Source organism: Spermophilus citellus (genome assembly GCF_964194105.1).
Source record: "Spermophilus citellus genome assembly, chromosome: 14".
In the NCBI taxonomy this organism is placed as follows: Eukaryota; Metazoa; Chordata; class Mammalia; order Rodentia; family Sciuridae; genus Spermophilus; species Spermophilus citellus.
This window is the reverse complement of record NC_138194.1, coordinates 104,694,317-104,704,396: the sequence shown is the minus strand read 5'-3', so window position 1 is coordinate 104,704,396 and position 10,080 is coordinate 104,694,317. Positions and strand designations below refer to the sequence as shown.

Sequence of the window (10,080 nt, the reverse complement as noted above, 5' to 3'; positions counted from 1 at the left end):
CTGTGGCACAGCGAAGGCTGCGGCCCAGTCGTGCGAAGATGCGGGGCCATTCGCAAAAGGGGCGATCGGAACGGTCCGCGCGAAAGGAGCAGGGCCGCGGAATCTACGGAGCAGTCACGAGGCCCGCAGCGCAGGGCACACTGCTCCCGGCGGGTCGTCCCTGCCGCGGCGTCCCCGGTCCCGTGGGTGCAGCGGGGCAGTCTGCGCCCTATCCTTTCGCAGACAACTAGGGGCTCCGGGAGCGGCCACACCGGGAAGAGGGAGCAGGCAGACACCGAGGTGCGGGGCTTCACGGCGGGAAGGGCAACCGAGGCCTGCGCGTCCCCACGCGCCTGGACCCAGGCCCCGGCCCCGCGCGCCAGAAGCATCGCGCGGGCGAGCGGCGCGGCTCGGGGCGGCCGGGCTCTGCCAGGGCCACGCAGCGCGCGGGGGCGCCGGGCGCGCAGCCTTCGCCAGTCCCCAGCGGCCCCGGCAGGCGCTGGAACCTGGCGGGCGCGCCCGGGGCTCGGACTCCCGCGCGGCCCTGCGCGTTTCCCGGAAGCGCCCGAGCGGCGCCGGCGCAGCCGGGACTCGGCTCCCAGAGTGCCGCGGGCCGCCCGCCCCACGACCGCGCCGCCGCCGACCGCGCCGGAAGCTGCCGGCGCTGGGGGCCGGGCGCGGGTGAGACGGCGCGGGCCGCCAGCCGGGTGGGGACCGCCAGGTGTCCGGCGGGGCCCCTCCCGTCAGAGTGGTCGCGGGGGCTCTGCGGCCGGAGCCGATTTCCAGCTCCCAGGTTGGGTCCTCCCGGCGGCGGCGCGCCGGGTTCCTCCAGCCCGCGGCCTGCAGGGAAGAACCTGGCTCGCGAGGGCCTCCAGGGACCAGCCAGGCGTGGGTGGACACGGGGCTGCCAACACCGTACTGCCCCTTGCCTGTCTGTGGCTTGTGGGCTTTGGCTGAAAGTAGCCCCCACGATTTGCTCCTGGAGCCTCAGCGCCAAGGTTTTCTGCCTCCAGCTGCTCTGGTTCCGATGGTAGCCTCCAGGCCGCTGTGGAGCCCCAGTCAGGGCCGCAGGAAACAGGACTGGGAGGTGGTGTGATTCAGTCCAGCAGGGTCTGTCTGACTGCCTGTGGCCTGTGTCCCCTCTCGGGGTCTGCCCCTGTGACCGTTGCCCCCGGGGATGCGGCGTGGAAGGATTGGAACCGGATGGCCTTGGCCTCACACCAATTTGGCCCTCCAGGTACAGCCACCATGGGTGACCCCCAGAGGTCCATGCGGATCCTAGTGACAGGGGGCTCTGGACTGGTGGGCAGAGCCATCCAGAAGGTGGTGGAAGATGGGGCTGGCCTTCCTGGAGAGGAATGGGTGTTTGTCTCCTCCAAAGATGCTGATCTCACGTGAGTGGAGACCGTCCCAGAAGCATTCCCCTCCTCCCCATGCCCTCTCCAGACAGAAGAGCCTGGAGTCACATCTGCTGCCCCCCACCCCCAGCTTGGCCCCAGTCTGGGCCCTCCCTGCCAGGTGTCTGGCCTGGCCTAGGTGTGCTGCTCTGGGCAGGCATCCTCCCATTCCTCTCTGCAAGCCATTCCTTCACAGCTACCCACTGAACTCCACCACTTGTGCTTTTGGCTGCCCCTTCTGCAATGGTCCCACTTAGTACTAGCCCCCATTCCCCCATACAGGGCCCTCCACGGGGCCCCTGACAACCCGGCTTCCTCCAGGGACACAGCACAGACCCAAGCCCTGTTCCAGAGGGTCCAGCCCACTCATGTCATCCACCTTGCTGCAATGGTAGGGGGCCTGTTCCGGAATATCAAATACAATTTGGACTTCTGGGTAAGTTGGGGGGAGACAGCAAGCACTGGAAGACAGGAGTCCAGGTTCTGAGAACTTTCTAGCGGGTCTCCCACTCTCAGGTTCCTCTTCCTACCTCGTGGAGTCCCTGAGGATTGGGGCTTGGCACAGCCTGATGGGGGCAGCCCCTGAGGGACTCCCAGTGACACACATTCGTGCTGCAGGCAGAAGGCCATGTAGGTGGGTCTGGGGGCATTTAGATCAGTAAAAAGTCAACCTGCAAAGAGGGTGGGGGGTTTGAAAGAAGCTGTCGTTCTACGTGGCTTGAGGCCGGTTCCTGCTTCCTGAGCCAGGCCCACCGTGCTCGATGGGGTGCAAGGGTGTCTGTGCCCTGGGAATAGGGGGTATAATGTAAGGGCTGTACCCCTACTGGTTGGCCTCCTGCCTCTGGGCAGCAGCCTTGGCCTGACTGGCCTGTGCCAGCACTGGGATCAGAAGCTTCCGCAAGACTCTGCCCAGGGTCACTGTCATCCATGGCCCTCCTTGTCTATCTCAGCCTCCCCCATAAGTTGCCTGGCCACCAGCCTCTTCCCTGTTCTGAGGCCAGGCCAAATGCCATGGCCATCTCATGTCAACTTAGGAAAGGGAACTGGGAGTCATGGGGGATCAGGGTAGGCCACAGAGAAGGAGACCTGGGTGTGAGCTCCCCTGGGTGGGGAGGGGAGGGGCCACTTCAGTGTAGTGGGAGCTTCCCACCCAGGGCTAGGTTAGGCCCCTGAGCTCCTGTCCCTTCTTCTGTGACCTGCCCTGCCTTCAGCAACCCCAGGCAGGCAGAACAGAACCAGACCCTATGTGGTTATGATAGGGATAGTGGCTTCAGTAAGGTCAGTGCTGAGAGGCTTTGTCTTGTCCCAGGAGGAGTTAGACGAACAGGCACAGGTACTGCCTATGTCTGAGGGGCCAGAGTGTGTCCCCACCTCTGTCTCTGGAGGAGTGGAAAGGGGCTGGGTTCCTGCCTGGGCAGCCTGACCTACCCTGCTCCACCCTGCAGAGGAGGAATGTGCACATCAACGACAATGTCCTGCATTCTGCCTTCGAGGTGGGCGTCTGCAAGGTGGTCTCCTGCCTGTCCACCTGTATCTTCCCTGACAAGACCACCTACCCTATTGATGAGACCATGGTGAGGGGGCCTATGTGGGGTAGGACTTGGTCTGTGGGTGGAATCTGGAAGTGGGAGCCTCAGTGCATCTTTTGCTCCCATAGATCCACAACGGGCCACCCCACAACAGCAATTTTGGGTACTCCTACGCCAAGAGGATGATTGACGTGCAGAACAGGTCCTCCTCTGCTGCCTTGGCCAGGCCTAACCAGGAGTGGGGGAGGGCTTAAGCTTTGGTGGTGGGGCTAGTTGGGTGGCTGCCTTCTTGAGTCTGGTGTTTGCATCTGTGAGAGACCAGCTGTGGGTGGGGTCTGTGTCCTGGGATGAGGCAGGAGATGCTGGGCCTCTGCAGGGCCTATTTTCAGCAGCATGGCTGCACGTTCACCGCTGTCATCCCCACCAACGTCTTTGGGCCCCACGACAACTTCAACATTGAAGATGGCCATGTGCTGCCTGGCCTTATCCACAAGGTGCACCTGGCGAAGAGTGAGTGCAGCTGCCCAGCATGTCCTATCCAGAGTTCCCAGGGTTCTGGCCTGATGGGGTCCCTGGGCTCCCATCTAGACAGCTCATGGCAGCTGGAATGCTTCTGACAATTGCTCTTGCCCCTAATCTGCAGGCAGTGGCTCTGCCCTGACAGTGTGGGGTACAGGGAAACCACGGAGGCAGTTCATCTACTCGCTGGTGTGTATAAGGCTGGCCTGCTGGGTTGATGGGGAGGCAGTGGCACGAGGGCGTCTGGGTAGAGTCCCTATGGGTGCCTGGGAGTCCCTGGTCCAGCTGTGAGCTCAGCAAGAGAAAGGGCTGCCTGGAGGAGGAACCCCATACCCTCCTGGGTGAGCCATGGCTGTGCCCCCAGTGAGCAGAGATAGCAGTGTGGCCCCCTGGCTCCCTCATCTGACTGTCACTGTGGGCTCTGACCTACCTGCCTGCCTGACCTCCAGGACTTGGCCCGGCTCTTCATCTGGGTCCTACGGGAGTACAGTGAGGTGGAGCCCATCATCCTCTCAGGTTGGCACCCACAGCCCCCACACCCCATTCCTACAGTGGGACAAGACCCAGTTTGTCTTTGAGGGCTGGCAGAGAAGTGGGGGCAGAAACACCCATAGGAGGCTGATAGGAAGCCTAATAGGCCACTGCCCATTGCTCCCACAGTGGGCGAGGAAGATGAGGTCTCCATCAAGGAGGCAGCTGAGGCTGTGATGGAGGCCATGGGCTTCCACGGGGAAGTCACCGTATCCTTTGGGGCACTCTAGAGGAACTGAAGCCCAGGTGGGACACTCAGCCTAACACCATTTTGTGGCCTGGTGGTACTTGCCCTGGCAACTGGAGGGGGTCTGTCTTGGCCAGGCTCCCTCCCCAGGAAAGGCAGGTTTAAGGTAGCGAAGAGGTGGGGTGTACCTTCTGCTGTGGCCTTGACCAAGGTGCCTAGTATGATACCACCAAGTCAGACGGGCAGTTTAAGAAGACAGCCAGCAACAGCAAGCTTCGGGGCTACCTACCTGACTTCCGGTTCACACCTTTCAAGCAGGGTGAGCCCCTCCCCCTCCAGTGTCCTCCCCTTGGCAACCTCCTATCCCCCAGCCCCCCCTGGCTTTGGACCTCCCTCCACTGCTCCTCCCTTTTGCTCCTTGCTGTGGCTTCTGCTTTCCTACTGTGATGTGGAGGTGGGGTGCTCTGCAGATTTGGTCACCAGGCCTGGTCACCTGGGAGTCTGGGTACTGCAGCTTGGAGGAAGTGACTTCCCTGTGTCCCTGGGGCCTGTACCCTCCCTTGGTCCTATGGGTCACTGTGGTCTTGGCCCTCACCTGTTCACCAGCCCTCACTTGTCCACCTGCAGCTGTAAAGGAGACCTGTGCCTGGTTCACTGACAACTATGAGCAGGCCCGGAAGTAAAGCTGTGCAGATGAGCAGGCACTCAGCTGGCAAAGCCCAGCGCCCCCCACCTTCAGACCTTGCCAGGAACCAAGGACGCTGCTCAGCAACCCGGGCCACGTCCCACTGCCTCTGCCAGGGGTTCCAGGCAGTTGTCTAGCGGGGACCCATTTGTGCTCATCCTCAGGGAAATCAAGGCCTGGCCCAGCACCTCACCCCCCACCGCCCTGTTCTCAGTGCACTCTGGGCCCGCTGTGCTTTGTCTGGGAGCCAATAAAGTACATTTCCACAGACCTGTTTTGGGCAGCTCTGTCCTCAGCCATCCCCCACACCCAGCACTGACTGTCTCCCAGACTGTCCAGTCCTGGGGCCCATTCTTCCCTTGGGATCATCAGCCCCTGAGAACCGATTCTGAGGAGCAGGAAGCAGCAGGCAGAACAGGCTGTTGATGGGCTGAGGTGCGGAGAGGGAATGTCTCCGTAGTCCCATTGGATCTTAGTCAAGCCTAGCCCTTTTAGGCCTGGGTGAGCAGCTCACTGGGGCCTGCTCATCTGAACCCTGAGAACCTTCAGGAAAGATGCAGGGTGTGGATTTGGACGAGCCCAGCGGGCTGTCTGATATTGTGAGGAGGACCTGGGGCTGGTAATTGGGTAGCACGGACTTCTCTGAGACTAGAAGAGCTGGGCCAGGCCTGGCCCTTCATCTCATAGCCCTTTGCAGCAGCTGGTTGCGTGGTAGGGGGTTGGGGGAGGCTGCACTGTTTTTTTGATAGGTCAGCTCCAGCCACCAGAGGGTTGAGTATCATTGGCCGTCGCATTTTCAGTGGACAGACATGCAGTCAGTAAAAAACAAGGCCTGGCCCCTAGCTGGGTCCAGAACCCACCACAGCTCCCTATTACTGTCAGCACTGACCGGTGTGCTGGTACGCCCCGCCCACCGACTTCCCCGCAAAAGGCGATGAGGAGCCCCGTAGCTCTTGCAGCCAATGAGCAGCGAGGGGCGGGGCCTATCGCCGCAGCCTCGCAAGTAGTGACCCCGGACGCGATGGAGGCTGCGGCGGTGCCAGCCCGGCTGCGCGTGGGCTTCGTGGGCGCGGGCCGCATGGCGGAAGCCATTGCGCAAGGCCTCATCCGAGCAGGTGGGGTGGCTGTCCCTGATGGGAACAGGTCTCCTGGCTGGGTAGGAGGGGCGCTTCCGGGTGGGTGCTGTGAACTGCAGGGCTCCTGGGCAGCAAGCTTCCACGGTCCCCACGCCCCCAAGATCTCCGGGCTGGCTGAGCTCTCTTTCCACCAGCTGTGGCTGTGCTAGGCGTGGTGCCCACCCTCTCCTCTAGACTTGGCTTCCTACTGTGGGCGGCCAGAGCTGCTGCCCGACCTGGCCATGAGCCATGTGTGAAACCAGCCTCTGGATCGCGTGTGGATGAGTAGACTAAAGAACATTCTGGTTTGGGAAGAGTTAGAAAAGTAACATGCCTTAGGCCTTTTTTTTTTTTTTTTTAGTACAGCTGTGACTTTGTACACTTTGGGTGTAAAGAATACAATTAACTTCACCTGTTTCTTATTGTCTTTAAGTGGCTGCTAGGGAATTTATAGTTACACATTTGGTTTGAACCATATTTCTCCTGGACAGTGTTGACTTACCCTGGCATCTATGGCCAGCTTCCTGGACTCATGGCCTAGGTCTTGGTGGCCTTCCTGAGCTTCTAATTATTTTTTCTATTTATGTGGAGGCTCCACATCCAATAGTGGACAGCATTGTGGACATTTAGACCAGATAATTTCTCCTGTGTATCCAAGGGCATGTAGCCTTCTGGGCCTCTTCTCCCTAGATGCTAATTACCTTTGAGTTGTGACAGCTGGTCTTTAGACAACACCAATGTCTTCTGGGCCAGGGATATCATCCCAGCTGGGCTCAATAGTATATAGCAGGGGCATTACTGCCACCCTAGTCCTATACTGCACAGCATTTAGAAACCTTTGCATGTAAGTTACAGATAGGGATCTGGTGACCTTTGGCTCTCTCCTTCAGCCATACTTCAAAGTCCAGACGGGTCACAATCAATCAGAAATAGTTTACCACAGTCTCAGGCAAAACCTGATGGTTCACTTGCATCCAGGGGCCATGGTGTGCATTTCTGTCTTCCTGTTCCACCTTACAGAAATCTGGCTCAGTTTTCTCATCCCTATATCCTACAAAAGCAGACAGTTTCCACCAAATGGTCATTTAGCTTCCTCTAGGACATCCTAGCACACTCCTTTCCTTCAAGAAAGCCCAGCTGCTGCTGAACCTTCTGTTAGCTGCTTCATACCCACTCCTCCACCCCATCCCTAGACCTGGTGCTCCCTCTGGGGTTCTGTCCCTTGGCCAACAACCTAAGTGCTCCAGGCAGCCATCCCTTCCCTGGAGGCTGGGGCCCCTAGCATCTATGTCCTCACAGGACCAGACAAACTCCTGGCCCCTGTGTCCAGCAGCAGGCAGGGGACAGTGACTGCCGAGTTGAATCAGGTGGGTTTGATAGCCTGACTTCAGGTTGCCAGGCCATTCCATCTCCTCCTCATCAGTGGCCTCCACCTCTGCCTTTCTCTCTAGGCAAAGTGGAAGCTAAGCAGGTGCTGGCCAGTGCACCAACAGACAGGAACCTCTGCCACTTCCGGGTGAGCAGGGCCCAGATGATTTGTCCTCCTGAGACAGTCATTAGGTTCAGGAAAGTGTACCTTATTAAGACTGGGTGGCTGGGGAAAGGGAGGTAAAAGGCCAAGAGGAAAGTCAAGATTGTAGAGGGAGGCGCAGATACAAGTTGAACACATTCATGCTCCATTGGGGTAGGCAGGACTGGGCATGGGTATTCATTGGGATGGAGGGGTCAGGAAGGTGCAGGCTTGGGGGTCTGTGAAGAACAGGGCCAGTTGGGTGGTCTTGGCTATTGAGAGCAGGGCTAATGCAGATTCTTAAAGTGAAAGAGGCCTGAGGGGACTCATGGGATGGAGGGCAGCTTGTGGTGTGGTAGAGTGCCCGCTCATGCAGCTCTGGTCCTGGTCCTGGTCCTGGTGTCCCTCTGCAGGCTCTGGGGTGCCAGACCACTCACTCTAACCAGGAAGTGCTGCAGAGCTGCTCGCTGGTCATCTTTGCCACCAAGCCCCAAGTCCTGCCAGCTGTCCTGAAAGAGGTGGCTCCTGTGGTCACTGCTGAGCATGTCTTGGTGTCTGTGGCTGCTGGGGTCTCCCTGAGCACCCTGGAGGAGGTGAGCAACACTTGTGGGTGAGGCCTTGACCACAGCCTCGGCTGTGCTGGTCGGACTGGAGTAGCAGACAGCCTCTTGACACTGCCTAGGACGTGGGGACTGGAGCCTACAGTTGCCTGAGACATCGCCTGTCAGGGCCCTGTCCTGCAGGCTGCCTGATTCTGACCTCTCTCTGACCAGCTGCTGCCCCCGAACACACGAGTGCTACGAGTCTCACCCAATCTGCCCTGCATAGTCCAGGAGGGGGCCATGGTGATGGCACGGGGTCACCATGCTGGGAGCGAGGAGGCCAAGCTCCTGCAAAATCTGCTGGAGGCCTGTGGGCAGTGTGAGGAGGTGCCTGAGGCTTATGTGGACATCCACACTGGCCTCAGTGGCAGTGGTGTAGCCTTTGTGAGTATTGAGTTGCCCATACCCCAGCAGGTAAGCCCTCAACCAAAAGAGGCCTTCCCAGTTTCACATGATACCTGTGCCCTCAGGAGTCCAGCCTTGGGGCCTCAAGTGCTGGCTCCAAGCCTCTTGTTAGCCCTTCTCCCTCTCCGAACTTTGTGCTTTGGTGGCCTTTGGGGCTGATCTTGGCTCTGGGCATGCATGGTAATGCTCCAGGCCTTGTTCCTGAAGCTTCTGAGGCTTCTCAAGGCCGGGAGCTGTGTCTGGGCAGTGTCAGCATTGACATTACCCTTCCACCATGCTGCTGCTATAGGTGTGCACATTCTCTGAGGCCCTGGCTGAAGGTGCCATCAAGATGGGTATGCCCAGTGCTCTGGCTCACCGCATTGCTGCCCAGACCCTGCTGGTGAGTGAGGGTCTTCCCAGGGGAAGGTTGGAAAGGTCCAACCTGTACCATCTCCAGTGGGCAGGGAGGAAGCAGGCCTGCAATCCCAGGCCAAGGTTGGGGAAACATGTAGCTACCCCACCTCTCTTGAGTGACCACCCCTAATGTCTTTCTTCCCAGGGGACAGCCAAGCTGCTGCAGCAGGAGGGACAGCACCCGGCCCAACTACGGACAGATGTGCTTACACCAGCTGGCACCACCATCTATGGGCTCCATGCCTTGGAACAAGGTGGACTGCGAGCGGCTACTATGAGTGCTGTGGAAGCTGCCACCTGCCGGGCGAAAGAGCTCAGCAGGAAATAGGTCCCAAGCTCAAGAGGAGGCCATGGCTCCTCACCCACCTGAATCTCCTGAGTGCCTAGAACAGCCCTTTGTGGCACACTGGCCTCCTTGCTGCCCAGACCCACCCCACCCAGTTCCCTCCTTCCCTTCCCTTAAGGACCACAATTCTCTTTCCATCCCACACAAGTGATAAATGCAGAGATAAATGCAGCCCCTCCTGTGGGGATCTCCCACCCGTAATAGTGGTGACCTTACCCCTAATGAGCCCACCATAGTGGGTGATGTTCTTTCTTAGGGGCCTGCATTTTGGGGTGGTTGGAGGCCAGGAGCAGAGCTGCTGGCAACAAGAGTAGCTGGGACTGGTCTGGAGCGCTGGCCCTTCCTCAGATTTCTCAGCAGTGCAGCCTGGCCAGCGCTCTCATCCCAGCTCCAGGACCTGCACAGGACCATGGAGTCTGCACAAGATGCACCCTTCCCTCCTTAAAGCCAGAAAGCTTGGCCTGCTGCTGTTGGGAAGGCTGTGTGCCTGCTGGGTCCACCTCAGTGTTTGGGCAGTACCGGGTGGGCAGTGGGCAGTCAGAGAGGCTGCTCAGTGTCTGGGAGAGGAGACCCACCCCCTGCCAGCCAGATGTCCCCTCCCTCCTTTGGACCTTAAGCTCCTGGCACATAGTCAGGTGGAGCCAGGCCCTGGGATGGCCTCTTGGTTCAGAAGTCTTGGAGGTCCTGCGGCCATGGCATCATTACACTGGCCTCTGCAGGATTCGACTCTGAAGTATGTCCCTTAAGATGGACCACAAGTCAGAAGAGCTAGGACTAGGAGAGGAGCAAGGCCATGAGACTGAGGGCTGGGGCTCTGAGGTCCCTGAGTGGGGAGGGTCTGGCCTAGCAGCATGCAGCTCTGATCCTTACACTGGGCAC

General features: G+C 59.4%; 2 protein-coding genes across 5 annotated transcripts; both read left to right on the top strand.

Annotated features, from left to right (window-relative positions):
- The first annotated feature begins 542 nt into the window (after positions 1-542).
- GFUS (GDP-L-fucose synthase) lies at positions 543-5,097 on the top strand. Of its 4 annotated transcripts, none has more exons than XM_081266076.1 (11): positions 543-660; positions 1,217-1,373; positions 1,659-1,812; positions 2,822-2,950; positions 3,034-3,107; positions 3,282-3,415; positions 3,549-3,613; positions 3,874-3,940; positions 4,085-4,164; positions 4,362-4,461; positions 4,770-5,097. In XM_081266076.1, exons 2-11 carry the CDS (start codon positions 1,228-1,230, stop codon positions 4,823-4,825), a joined length of 1,005 nt encoding a protein of 334 aa, XP_081122202.1. In that variant the 5' UTR covers positions 543-660; positions 1,217-1,227; the 3' UTR covers positions 4,826-5,097. The 4 variants fall into 4 exon arrangements, with proteins under 4 accessions (XP_081122202.1, XP_081122199.1, XP_081122200.1 ...); XM_081266073.1 differs by having other exon boundaries at positions 592-700; XM_081266074.1 differs by having other exon boundaries at positions 594-700; positions 1,698-1,812.
- A 649-nt stretch (positions 5,098-5,746) lies between these two features.
- Positions 5,747-9,327, top strand: PYCR3 (pyrroline-5-carboxylate reductase 3). Its single transcript, XM_081266078.1, has 6 exons — positions 5,747-5,942; positions 7,394-7,458; positions 7,866-8,045; positions 8,226-8,438; positions 8,749-8,841; positions 9,001-9,327. The coding sequence occupies exons 1-6, from the start codon at positions 5,762-5,764 to the stop codon at positions 9,181-9,183; spliced, it is 915 nt and encodes a 304-aa protein (XP_081122204.1). The 5' UTR covers positions 5,747-5,761; the 3' UTR covers positions 9,184-9,327.
- The last annotated feature ends 753 nt before the right edge of the window (positions 9,328-10,080 follow it).

Coding starts and splice junctions, on each gene's coding strand:
- GFUS (XM_081266076.1), top strand. CDS start 1,228: ATGGGTGACCCCCAGAGGTCCATGCGGATCCTAGTGACAGGGGGCTCT. Junction 3,416..3,548: donor CAAGGTGCACCTGGCGAAGA/GTGAGTGCAGCT, acceptor CCTAATCTGCAG/GCAGTGGCTCTGCCCTGACA. Junction 4,165..4,361: donor GCTTCCACGGGGAAGTCACC/GTATCCTTTGGG, acceptor CAAGGTGCCTAG/TATGATACCACCAAGTCAGA.
- PYCR3 (XM_081266078.1), top strand. CDS start 5,762: ATGAGGAGCCCCGTAGCTCTTGCAGCCAATGAGCAGCGAGGGGCGGGG. Junction 7,459..7,865: donor GGAACCTCTGCCACTTCCGG/GTGAGCAGGGCC, acceptor GTCCCTCTGCAG/GCTCTGGGGTGCCAGACCAC. Junction 8,842..9,000: donor TTGCTGCCCAGACCCTGCTG/GTGAGTGAGGGT, acceptor CTTTCTTCCCAG/GGGACAGCCAAGCTGCTGCA.